Source organism: Chiloscyllium plagiosum, chromosome 31 (assembly GCF_004010195.1).
Source record: "Chiloscyllium plagiosum isolate BGI_BamShark_2017 chromosome 31, ASM401019v2, whole genome shotgun sequence".
Classification (NCBI taxonomy): domain Eukaryota; kingdom Metazoa; phylum Chordata; class Chondrichthyes; order Orectolobiformes; family Hemiscylliidae; genus Chiloscyllium; species Chiloscyllium plagiosum.
This window is the reverse complement of record NC_057740.1, coordinates 7,478,894-7,492,815: the sequence shown is the minus strand read 5'-3', so window position 1 is coordinate 7,492,815 and position 13,922 is coordinate 7,478,894. Positions and strand designations below refer to the sequence as shown.

Sequence of the window (13,922 nt, the reverse complement as noted above, 5' to 3'; positions counted from 1 at the left end):
TTTATGACCAGGGTGTACAATTCAATAATTTTGTGTGCTTGCTAAAATCTGACATCAAAAGAACTTGGCCAACAAGACCAGTGGTCTCCATCAAGTCCATGCTCATTATCAGTAATAAGCACCATACTGACTTGCAATCTAACCTAAAAGAATGCTGTTGAGAGCTGTCTGCATCAACTTTAGAGAAGCTGAGGGCTTAATTAATGAAATCAATAAGTGGAAGTGAACGGACAAACCTTCCTCATTCCTGAAGAAGGGCTTATGCCCGAAACGTTGATTCTCCTGTTCCCTGGATGCTGCCTGACCTGCTGCGCTTTTCCAGCAACACATTTCCAGCTCTGAGGCATTCAAGTCAGGCAACCCTGACCTACACAGGAAATCCAGGTACAACCTTCACACAGCCATCAGATGTGCCAAAAGGCAATATCAAACTAAGTTTCAGACCCAGACTAACCACACGGACACCTGTCACTTGTGGTAAAGCATACATGACAGAACAGCTACAACATGAAGTCAAACAGAATTACAGGCAACAATACATCCCTACTCAATGAGCTCAATGCATTCTACACTAGCATGAAACAAAAAGTCAGTGAAACGATATCACCTGTCCCAAAATTCTCAGATGTACTTCTAACCACAGTCACTGCTGCAGACATCAGATCAGCCTACTTGAAAGCGAACCCACAGAAAGCTTCTGTCCTGGATTCAGTACCCAGCCGTGCACTCAGATTCTGTACGGATCAGCTGGCAACAATATTCACTGACATCTTTAATCTCTCCACACTTCAATCTGAAGTCCCCACCTGCTTCAAGATGGCCACCATTATCCCAGTGCAAAGGAAAAAACATGCAGCATGCCTCAGTGACTACTGCCCCATGGCTCTGACTTCCATTATTATGGAGTGATTCGAGAGGTTAGTCATGGCTCACATCAACTCCAGCTATCTAGGTTGCCTTACTCCTTTGCAATTTGTCTTATGATGCAAAAGGTTCACGGCAGCTGCCATCTCCCTGGCCGTAACTAATCTCTGAAACATCTGGATAAGAAGGATACCTACATCAAGTTCCTACTTATTAATTATAGATACCCCCACCAACATCATATTTCCAAACAAACTCATCTCCAAACTCAGATCTAGGTCTCTCTCCTCCTTCTCTAAATGGATCCTCATCATTTTGACCCACAGACCACTATTGGTAAGAAAAGGCGAGAACATCTCCTCCACATAATCCTCAAAAACCAGTGTCCTGCAAGATAGCACGCTGAACCCCCTACTGTATTCCTTATACACACGCGGCGATGGCCAAATTCCAGCCCAACTTCAAGTTTGCTAACACCACCACCGTTGTAGGTCTGGTCTCAAACAACAATGAGACAGAGTACAGGAAAGAGATTGAGTGCTTAGTGACATGGTCAAAAGACAAAAATTTCTCCATTAATGAAGTATTTGCAACAGTTTTCAGCTAGAAGTGCCCAGTACATGATCCATCTTGGAGTCCTCCAGCGATCCCCAGCATCACAGATACCAGTCCTCAGCCAATTCAGACCACTCCATACATTACCAAAAACCATTTGGAGGCCATGGACACTGACAAGGCCATGGACACTGACAAGGCCATGGACACTGACAAGGCCATGGACACTGACAAGGCCATGGACACTGACAAGATTCCAGTATTGGTATTGAACACTTGTGCTCCAGAATCTGCTGTACGCCAAGCCAAGGTGCTCCAGTTCAGCTGCAATATTAGCATCTACTTGACATGGAAAATTGTCTAATAATCTTGTGCATAAAATGCAGTATAAATATAATCTGGTCGATTACAGCCCTATCAGTCTATACTCAATCATCAGTAAAACGGCGAAAAATGTCATTAGCAGAACTATCAACGGTACTTGCTCAGCAATTATCTGCTCAGGATGTTCAGTTTGGATTCCATCAGGCCATTCAACTGCTGACCTCAAAAGAAGCTTAGGGGGAGGCAATGGTTTAGTGGTTTTCTTGCTGGCCTCTTAACCCAGAGACCCAAGTAATGTTCTGGGGACCTGGGTTCGAATCCTGCTTCTGCAGATGGTGGAATTTGAATTCAATAAATATCTTGAATCAAGAGTCTGTGATGACCAAGAATCCATTGTCGATTGTTGGAAGACCCATCTGGTTCACTAATGTCCTTCCTTACCTGGTCTGGCCTACATGTGACTTCACAGCAATATTGCAGACTCTTAACTGGCTGCTGGGATGTGCAATAAACGCTGGTTATCCAACAACGCCCTCGATCCCAAGAATGAGTAAAAAAAAAAAGCTGAAGGAGGGGTTAGTGCGCCTGCCCTTGATATCAATGCCACATTTGACTTGACCAAATGCTCAATGAGCCCCTGCCAAAAGAGAGTCAATGTGAATTCAGGGCAGGTGGAATGGAGTCATATCTGGCACAAAGGAAGATGGTTGTATTTGTTGGAGGTCAGTCATCTCAGCTCCGGGACATCTCTGCAGGGGTTCCTCAGGCCCAAACACCTTCAACTGCTTCATCAACGAGCTTTCTTGCATCGTAAGGTCAGAAAGTGGGAGGAAAATGGCAAAACACTGCTCCTTAGACAGCAGCTTCCAAACCCATGACCATTGCCATCTAGAAGAACAAGGGCAGCAGATACATGGGAACAACCAGCATCTGCAAGCTCCCCTCAAAGCCACAAATCATCCTGATTTGGAAAGATATCACCTTTTTCAGTGCTGCAAAATTCTGGAACTTCTCCTGAAACTGCATGGTGGCTCTATCTACACAGATAGACTGCAGTATCTCAAGAAGGCAGCTCACCAGCACTGTCTCAAAGTCAATCTGGAATGGCAGTAAATGCTGGCCCAGCCATAAAACCCATCTCATGAATGAATGAATAAAAAAAAAACAAGATATGGCCTTGGTGTTGATGTGTCCTGCTAGAAGTAAATTCATAAGGAAAGTAATTTGTGAGCTAAATGCCATCAATGACAAAGCTTCAGGCCTTCTATTAGAGTTCTTGGATGGAATTAACAAAACAAAATATTTTAATTACTTGAGACCTAACTGAATTGGACAACTTTCAGAAAACAGACAGACATTCTACAAAATAATACATCATGAGCTTTCCTACATTCTATGAAAGATTGACTAAATTCAATTTGGGGATCCTTGGTTTACCAGAATTTACGTTGCTGGTTGTGCTAATGTGTCTTTTATGAACAAGCCCCTAGTCGCCTGATGCTTCTATGGCAGAAATATTTGGATATTGTCTTGTTAACTTTAACAATGGAGCTAAATATATCCACTTTCCTGATATATTTTAAGGTTATAAATTGAAATGTCTCTGACAACTGAATCATTTTCTTCATTACATTGTTCTACTTACAAAAATCTATTAAATATGTTACGAATCAAACTTTCACAGAAACAAAGTACTTCTCTTATACAGTAACTCAACCATATTAAATGACATCAATTGTGCTACATCTCACAAAAACATTAATATGGCATTTGTTTTCTGCTTATATATTACATATATAACATATATGTTATACATCAGTATCTGCATACTGATATAATCGAAGTAACAACAGTTGCCTGGGATGCTAAGTCTCGCCTAACACCACAAATAACCTACCCTATCAAAGGGAATGCTGTACTTCTTCAGTATGGAAGGCGATATAAGAGTCATTTTGTGCCGAAGAAATGCATCACATCCTTGAGAACTGCCTGGGAAGAAGCCTGCAAAAAAGAAAAACAAAAACAAAAGAATGGATCATATTTTTGCCAATTCATTACACTATAATATCTAACTACATAGCTCCAGTATAATCAGTTTTCTTTCTGAAGGCTAGTCATTTGCATTCTGCTATTTCATCTCAGATGCAATAATATACAACAATGCCAATGTTCCTTCCTTTCTCTCAAATGTTTTTCCCCCTCCTCCTGACGTTATTAGAAACAGAAGAACATGAGTAGGCCATTCATCCTATCAAGCTTATTCTACCCTTAAGTTACATCATGGTTGATCATCAACCTCAGTGCCACTCTCCCACACTATTGCTACATCCAATGGTATCAGTAGTCTCCACAAATCTATAGATGTGCATCTTGAACATGCTTAATGATTGATTGTTGACAGGTCTCTGGGGTAGAGAGAACTCCAAAGATACACCATACCTTCATCAGAATCTTAAATGGTCTACTTGCCTTGACATGTTTTCTTAGTTTGAAGCAGGGAAAATATCTCCTCTACGTCAACTGTTTCACTCCCTGCAAATATGTTTTCAGCATCAATGACATCACCCTTCATTCTTTGAGACTCTAGTGAATACAGAGTTAAAAATCACAACACCAGGTTATAGTCCAACAGGTTTAATTGGAAGCACACTAGCTTTNACAGAATTTATAGCAAAAATTTGCAGTGTGATGTAACTGAAATTATACACTGAAGAATTGATTGTATAATTTCTTCAATGTATAATTTCAGTTACATCACACTGCAAATTTTTGCTATAAATTCTGTTACGATCGAGCCCTCCACAATCACATGATGAAGGAGCGTCGCTCCGAAAGCTAGTGTGCTTCCAATTATACCTGTTGGACTATAACCTGGTGTCGTGTGATTTTTAAACTTGGTACACCCCAGTCCAACACCGGCATCTCCGAATCATGACTAGTGAATACAGACAGTCTCCTCAATCTTTCCTCAGAACACAATCCAACCAATCCAGGTTGGTGAATCTCTATTGCATTCCCTCGATGGTTTACATGTACTTCCTTAGATAAGGAGGCTAAGATTGTACACACTACCCCAGGTGAGTACTGTTACCAAGACAATATTTATCACTCTAACTGGTGGGGGGGTGGGGCACCATTCACTATCTTCTCTACCAACACCAGCTAAGAATCATTCTTTGTTTTCTCAATGTGTACTCACTCATTCACAAGAGGAAAAAGGCATGTCAGGCTACACTGTGTACTCCTGCTCCTGTCTCATGTTTTATAACAGTTATCTGTTCAGTTAAAATGCTAGATTATCAAACACAATAATTTTCACAGACAGGCAGAATTTGCTAGAAAAGCTCAGAGTTAGCATTTTGTGGCACGAGACCCTTCCTCAGAACTCAGGAAGGGGGAATTCTGAGGAAGGATCACTTGACCCGAAATGTTAACTCTGATTTCTCTCCACAGATGCTGATCTTTTCCAGCAATTTTTGTTTTGTTTGTGATTTACAGCATCAGTTCTTTTGGTTTTTGTACAATAACATTCACATCTGGTTCATCAATGTCCCTCATAGTAACAACAGAAAATGTTGGCTTTCAACTTAATGCCACATAATCGTAACATTCAATCACATTTAAAATCCCGATCGATTCCATTACTGGAAAGGAACGTGAGTTGGTGGCAGATATTACAGCTAACAGAAAAATGCACCACTGCTGACCTGAACTAAATTTTTAATTTGAATCATGTTTTCTACTGCATCAGTCAGAATGGAGCTGGAATTCAAAGCTTCAGTACCACATATCTGGAGTTAATTTATTAAGCCCAGAAAGGATGTTTTTATTTTAAATCACAAATAGAGATTGCGCAAAATTGTCAACTAAGAAAAATTTTCAACTTATCGCATCAACACTATGAAAAGGAATTTGTGGTTCCACTGACAGCAAAGTTTAGCATTGATCAGCATGGCTGTGCAAAGCTGACAGCAACTTTGGGCATTCACACGCAGCTAAAAGCAGAAATCAAGAAGTTACTGCCACAGATAGCTTGTGCATCCAGAGTGTACAGTCTGCTGCAGTCTTTGCAGATACAACTTACATGGTACAATAAACATTTGACATAAAATTGAACATTTTAACATCCCATTCACACTGTTAAAAACCATTAAACTTGGGGCTCTCGGAATTTTTAACATGATGCTCTGTTTTACATGGTGAATAACCTATTTGGCTCAGAAATCCTAACTTTCAAAATCTAGAATGTAGTTTGTCTATTTCATGATAAGAAATTGATCAAATTTAAAATAATGTTAGGAAAAATAAATCTGTCATAATCTGGTGAATAAACAGTAACTGCAATTCATTAGACTTAACATCGCCCATTTTGGTTACGGGGACTTGCTGTAACTTGAGATACAAAACAGTGCACTGACTGCTACTGAACATATGGAACCTGTGAGAACAACAAATCAAATTTATCAAGCTGTTTAAAAAGGTTTTTTCACTAAATTGCAGAAACAATAACTTGCCGTGGTATAACCAAATCTGTAATGAGTATGCAAAGCACACGAAAGTCATGCTCTTCAACGTACACTATTTGAATGAGGAGCCAGGCAGTGAGGTGCCATTTTCATTCAATTTGTACATTCTGGCCCGATAGAATCAAGCTTCCAAAAAAATAACCAAATGAAGCCTGGAATTGATCCCATGATTAATTGATCCATATGGTGTAGAATTTAATAAACTTTGAAGAAATAAGATACATAATAAGAATATTTTAAACAACATTTGTGTTTTATTGTCAAATGGTCTAAAAAAAGTTATCAAATTGAACCACTTTTAAAAAAGGTCACACTACTCGACATCTAACCTTTAGCTCAGTGCATCAATATAGATTCAATTGTAAGAACGCAGTATTTGGGTGTAATTTACAGCCAGACCATACAGACAACAGAAACAAAATGCCAGGGAAAAGGGCAAGTAAAAGATCTGACTTAACTGTGTTATTTTAGTTTAAAAAAAGCATACTTGATGTTTAAATGAGAATTGAATGGGGAAATGCTCAAAAGAAGTAACAGAACCAGTACAAATGTTTATTTGGTTAGGGGTACTTTAACAGTTAATAGACATTTTTTCAGACTGGAGGTCCGTGACCAACAGTATTCTGCAGGGATTGGTGCTGGGCTCACTGTTGTTTGACATTTATATAAATGATTTGGATGAAAATACAGTAAACATGGTTAGTAAGTTTTTAGAATGACAGACATAGGTGATGATGCACTGGACAGTGAAGGTTATCTCAGGAGTACAACTGGACCTTGATCAGATGGGCCAATACGCCAAGGAGTGGCAGGTGGAATTTAATTTATATAAATAAGAGGTGTTACATTTTAGTAAGACAGAAAAAAAGGCAGAACTTGCACAGTTAACAGTTAATAGTAGGGCCCTGGGGAGTGTTGTCAAACTAACAGACCTACAGGTTCAGGTACATAGTTGCAATACAGGGAGACAGAATTGTTAATGCGGCATTTAGCACACTTAAGAGACAGATGTACAGCAGGGAAATAGCCCATGCCAACCAGATATCCTGAATTAATATAGTCCCATTTGCCAGCACTTGGCACATATCCCTCTCAACCCTTCCTATTCATGTACCCATCCAGATGCCTTTTAAGTGCTGTAATTGTACCAGCCTCCACCACTTCCTCTAGCAATTCATTCCATATGCATACCACCCTTTGCGTGAAAAAAATCATTCCTCTCACCTTAAATCTATGCCCTCTAGTTCTGGACTCTCCCACCCCAGGGAAAAGGCCTTGTCTATTTCCCCTATCCATGTCCCTCATGATTTTACAAACCTCTACAAGGTTATCTGTCAGCCTTCGGTGCTCCAGGGAAAATAACCCGGACCTATTCAGCCTCTCCCTACATCTCAAACCCTCCAACGCTGGTAATATCTTTGTAAATCTTTTCTGAATCCTTTCAAGTTTCACAACATCCTTCCTATAGAAGGGAAACCAGAATTGCACACAATATTCCAAAAGTGGCCTAACCAATGTCCTGTTCAACCGCAACATGACCTCCCAACTCCAATACTCAATGCTCTGACCAATAAAGGAAACATACCAAACACCACCTTAACTACCCTTTCTACCTGTACTCCATTTTCAAGGAACAATGAACCTGCATTCCAAGGTTTCTTTGTTCAGCAACACTCCCTAGGAACGTACCATGAAGTCTAAGTCCTGCCCTCATTTGCCTTTCCAAAATGCAGTACCTCAAATTTATCTAAATTAAACTCCATCTGCCACTCCTCATCCCATTGGTTCATCTGTTCAAGATCCTGCTGCACTGAAGTGCCCTTCACTGTCTACCACATCTCTAACTTTGGTGTTATCAACAAACTTTCTAACCATACCTCCTATGTTCACATCCAAAACATTTACATAAATGACAAAAAGCAGTGAACACAGCACTGATCCTTGTGGCACACAACTAATCACAGACCTCTAGTCTGAAAAGCTACCCTCTACCACCATCCTCTATCTTCGAATCAGTTCTGTATCCAATCGGCTCGTTCTCCCAGTATTCCAATGTGATCTAACTTTGCTAACCAGTCTACCACGACAAACCTTGAACGTTTTACTTAAGTCAATATAGATCACATCAACTACTCTTCCCTGATCAATCTTCTTCATTAGATGAGGAAGATTCAAAATAAGTGTTTTGCATCAGTCTTTACCATGGAGGTGGCGATGGAAGATGCGGAATGCGTGGAAATAGATGGTGACATCTTGAAAAATGTCCATATTACAGAGATGGTGGTGCTGGATGTTTTAAAACACGTAAAGGTGGATAAATCCCCAGGACCTGATCAGGTGTATCCCAGAATTCTGTGGGAAGCTATTGGAAGTCATTGCTGGGTCCACTGATAGTAACAAGCCAGATACCAGAAGACAGGAGGTTGGTTAAAGTGGTGTCACTATTTAAGGTGGTAAAGAAACACGAGAGAACTATAGACTGGTGAGCCTGACATGGGTGGAGTGGGCAAGTTGCTGGAGGGAACTCGGAGGGACAGGATTTACATGTATTTGGAAAGACAAGGACTGATTAGCAATAGTCAACATGACTTTATTCGTGGGAAATCATGTCTCATGAACTTGATCGAGTTTTGCCTTTATTGGTCAGATATTTGAGTATAGGAGTTGGGACATCATGTTGAGGTTGTACACGACAAGTCAATGAGGCCAAACCTAGAATACTGTATACAATTCTAGTCACTCTGCTATAGGAAGGAAATTGCAAAATAGGAGAGGGTATAGAAAAGATTTATAAGAATGCTGCCTGTACTGGAGGGTTTGACTTATGATGAGAAGCTAGAGAAACTGGGACTTTTTTCACTGGTCCATCGGAGGTTGAGAGATGATGGAGCTTTTTAAAATCATTTGGGGCATAGATACACTAAACAGCAAAGATTCAGTTTTTATTAAAAAAGTTATTTGATTTGGTCAAAATGTTTAAAAAGTACTGCAAAGAACAGCAATTACTCAAGCAAAAAAAATACTAAAGGAGATTCTACCAGAGGTCGAGTAGGAAATGAGTGAAAGATCACTTCCTCTGGTTAATGAATTGATGATGAGAAAACATATTGTGAAAGTAAGAGATTACAATGGAGTGACTTTTGTGCGGAGTGCAGGGGTCGATTACATAAAAAAGGCTTAATAATCATACTTTTCAAAAACTAGGTCAAAAACTGTATATGGTCTTGGATTGAGGGGGAAAATGCTGATGGGCAGTAAAGCAAAAAAACAAAGTAACTTGAATATCCAATGTCATTCATGCTATTGGCTTAAAGACCAAGGACAGTGTGGAAGTATAAAGCGTGCAAATTCTGAGATCAGAGGAATTCAGCAGCTAATAAATGTTGTTGCATTTTAGAATAGAACTTAGAATCCCTGCAGTATGGAAACAGGCCCTTCGGCCCAACAAGTCCACACCAACCTTCCAAAAAGTAACCCACCAAGACTCATCCCGCTACCCTATTTACCCCAGACTAATGCACTTAACCTACACATCTCTGAACACTGGGCAATTTAGCTTGGCCAATTCACCCAACCTGCACATCTTTGGACTGTGGGAGGAAACCAGAGCACCCCCACACAGACACAGGGAGAATGTGCAAACTCCATGTCGTGGAAATTAAATTAGCAAGAGCGAATCGAACCCAGGTCCCTGGTGATGAGAGGCAGCAGTGCTAACCACTGCGTCACCTTGCCGCCAAGTTGTGTCTTATGTGGATTGAAGAACTCAAATGTCAAAATAAAGGTAACAGGGGTTACAACTTCTGATAAGTGAAGATAGTAGAGGGTGCATGAAAGTAAGGGTGAGGTTCATATGAAGGTGGTGGTGGGCAAAGATGAACCATGTTTGTGAGAGAAGAAATTGAGATCCTGATGATGGAACAAGTGTGACAAAAGCACAGTGTGCAGTTGAACGTTTGAACGTATAAAGTTCCAAGCTACATCCTTATTTAGTTGAATGATAAATCTCACAGATATGCCACTGAAGAAAGCATGTACGTACACTCCAGTAGGTACGACCAGAATTAGGATAGAAATGCCTCTCAGGTGGTACATTGAAGAAAGATGGGGAGAAGAATGAAATAGTAAATCCTGCTGGAGGATACTGAAACATTTAGGAGAATGAAGAATAGCAGAAAATCAAGATCATGTAATATATAATTAGTGACCGTTATTAGTGTTCTGGGTGAGACAGAAACAGATCAAAGGATTGCCAATAATGCGTGATGGAGAAGTGCTAAGTATTTAAGACAACCGTACAAAGATAGAAATAAAGCAATAATTCAAAAACATGCAGCTGTAACAGGTGAGCTTCCTGAAGACAGGAATGATAAAATGTTATATAGCTGAACTGCAATTTAATTAAAGAAATATAAAATCTTCAAATTTAGGATCAGGTTAAAAATATTTATCAGCTTAAAAAAAAAAGGCTACTCTTTAGACAGACTGGTAAGTTAGTTTCAAATAAATGAATCACACACACCATATTAGCATTTTTAAAAAAAAATTCACAAATATTCCCTTGCCCTGTATACTCAGCTGGTGATGACTGCCTCAGTTAAATATTCCCAACTGGCTACTGCAGCTGACTTGCCACATTCCCCATAGGGCTGTTAACCCTTGTGACACTGATGTGGCTCCCTGTAGGTAAGGAACAAATTCAAAACAAGTTTCTACAGGATGGGAAACAGAAACATTTCTCCACCACCCCGCAAAGTATTTGTGGGAAGATACAAGATGCATGGTAGTTAAAATCATTCAGTAAACAGTAAAAATAAGAACAAACACAGGTCTTTTAAAAAAGGAGAACAGCCAAGGTGTACAGCTTTTGCAGAACAGTATACAGAAGTCCAAAAATATTGGTTTTCATTGTACACAGATATTGCTGAAATGGTTCAATTTATACAAGTACTTTATCACATCAGTATTTAAATGTTATGATTTGCAAAGTGCATTAACAGCCATTACAGAGACAAATACCACACAATTTTGGCAAAAGCAAACAGGACTTTTTAAAAGTCACAACACAATCCAGCAAAGTCAACACCATTTTCTGAAAAAGACGCCATTGACAAATTTATTAAACTTCTTTAGGGTTGCAACAAGCAGGGTGAGCGTATAAAGAGATTCAATTAATATGGAATTTGGAGTTTCAAAACACATTCAACAAAGTGTCACACAAAACATTACCATACAAACTAAAAGCTCGAGTGAACCATGGGCACATGGTAAGAGCAGGACAGCTTCCTGGTCAGCCAGAATTATATACAGATGAAGCACAACAGCCTTCTCTGTTAAAAGACTCTACAGACAGGCTTTTGCCATGCGCAAGTAGCTTCATTTGCAGAGATATTGGATAATCAATTGGCATGGATCAAGCATTAGCTAACTAAGAGGAAGCAGTAGGGAAAGGTCGTTTTCAAGCTCAGTCAAGGCAAGCAGGAGCAAAGCAGAAAACAAAGTAGGACTAATTAATTGAAATATATTTATTTCAATGTAAGAGGCCTGACAGGTTAGGTAAATGAACTCTGGGCTTGGCTGGAACCAAGAATCTGGGATATGACAGTTATTATGTAGACATGGCTCAGGGATGGACAGGACTGACAGCTTAATGCCCCAGGGTATAGATGCGAAAGGAAGGACTTGGGGGGGGGGTGGTTGGTGCGAACATTACGGCTGTACCTGGGTAGGATATTTCAGAGAGTACATACAGTGAATTTATTGGGGTGGAATTGAGAAATACGAAAGGGATGATCACCTTATTGGGATTGCATTATAGAACCTCAACGGTCAGCAGGAAATTGAGAAATCAAGTTTGTAAGGAGATCTCAGTTATCTGCAAGAATAATAGGGGAGTAATGGTGGGGGATTTTAACTTTCCAAAGACTGGGACTACCATAGCGTGAAGGGCTTGGACAGAGAAGAATTTGTTAAGCGTTCTGAAAAAAGAAACATCTTATTCAATATGTGAATGCACCTATTAGAGGAGGAAAACTTGACCACGCCTTAGGAAATAAGGCCGTGTAAGTGACTGAGGTTCAGTGAGGGAGAATCTTGGGGGCAAATGATCAAAATTCTATTAGTTTTAAAAATATTTGTGGAAATGGATAGACCAGATATTAAAGTTGAAGATCTAAATGTGAGGAAGGCTAATTTTGACCGTATTAGGCAAGAACTTTCAAACGTTGACTGGGTGTGAATAATGGTACTGGATGAAAATGAGATCAAGATTGGCTCATGAGACAAAGAGGCTGTCTAAAAAGGATAATTGCCTGTAAGTTCAGCAAATACCTTGCAGAATATTATGAATAGTTCAGTTACTGAATTGCAATGACATCTAAATGTAACAAGAGCGTTTTGAGAGATGCAATCAATAAATTTGTTTGTCTATATCAATCCAGTGACTACAGAAACCTAAGCTTGACTGGAGTGATTAGTACATTGGCATCACTACTGCATCAACCATAGTTGTAAGGTGGGCATGGATTACACTATAACACAGATGTAGTGTTGAAGCATACTATTGCCCTTTGTAAAATATTATTTGAATTCTAGGAGTCAGACTGCCAAGCTCCCAGTATTTGTTCCGTTAATTCTATCTTCCATCACCTACAGCAGATAGCAGAGACAACTTGTGAAACTAGGGTTGGCTCCTCGAAAAGCAAAGTATACAAAACTTTTTGTTTGGATTCTTTTTCTTGAGCAGTTCCTCAGGACCAAGGATGACTTTCTCCCATTCCAGTCAACGAATTCTAAAATGACTGCATTGCACGTTTCAATCGGAGGAATCTGCCACATAGGACAGTTTTGCTTGGTGAATTGCTTGCAGACAGGTTATTTGGAAGTTTGTGCAATCTAAGCTTCCCTCAGCATTTTCTTGACAAGTCTCTCACTATGTTTGGTGCCTTTCCCATTTTGGTCAGTGAAAAGCCAGGGACCCACACAAGTCACCTTTGACACCCATGTTCCTGGGGCTCAAACTCTCAATTCTCTAACATCTTAGTACCTCGGAGCTACTATTACATCCTCAAGGCCTCATCCCAAGACAAACTTTTTTTCTTACAATTTTCAGATCCTCTTCAACATTTAAAGGTCAGCGCATGGTAAAACTACTTGACAAAAGCATCCAACTTAAAACAAGCAAAGACACTTGAGCTATTCCATTTCTAAATTAACACATGACAGAAAGCAATCTTTCTGGAGAAATCACTGCATCAAAAACAGAATGGCACCATGAGTGAATGACAAAGTTTTGATCGTTAACTACGTCAATTTGAATATATTCCCTCTTCCCACAGTTTTATGCGAATTAGATCCACACATCAATATCACAGGCTCAAAATTATGGATGATCAGAGCCATCGAGGAGAAAGTGAGGACCGCAGATACTGGAGATCAGAGCTGAAAATGTGTTGCTGGAAAAGCGCAGCAGGTCAGGCAGCATCCAAGGAGCAGGAGAATCGACGTTTCAGGCATGAGCCCTTCAAGAATGAGGAAAGTGTGTCCAGCAGGCTAAGATAAAAGGTAGGGAGGAAGGACTTGGGGGAGGGGCGTTGGAAATGCGATAGGTGGAGGGAGGTCAAGGTGAGGGTGATAGGCCGGAGTGGGGTGGGG

General features: G+C 40.0%; 1 protein-coding gene across 6 annotated transcripts in view; it reads right to left on the bottom strand.

Annotated features, from left to right (window-relative positions):
- The window catches only part of kdm4b (lysine (K)-specific demethylase 4B), a 479,312-nt gene that overhangs the window by 290,688 nt on the left and 174,702 nt on the right, over positions 1–13,922 (bottom strand). For 5 of the 6 annotated variants that reach the window (XM_043720917.1, XM_043720921.1, XM_043720919.1 and 2 more), the window contains one exon: positions 3,641–3,744. In XM_043720917.1, the coding sequence (XP_043576852.1) occupies positions 3,641–3,744 (104 nt within the window). Of the gene's footprint in view, positions 1–1,025; positions 1,030–3,640; positions 3,745–13,922 lie in introns of all 6 variants that reach the window. The other variant, XM_043720923.1, reaches the window with a different exon arrangement.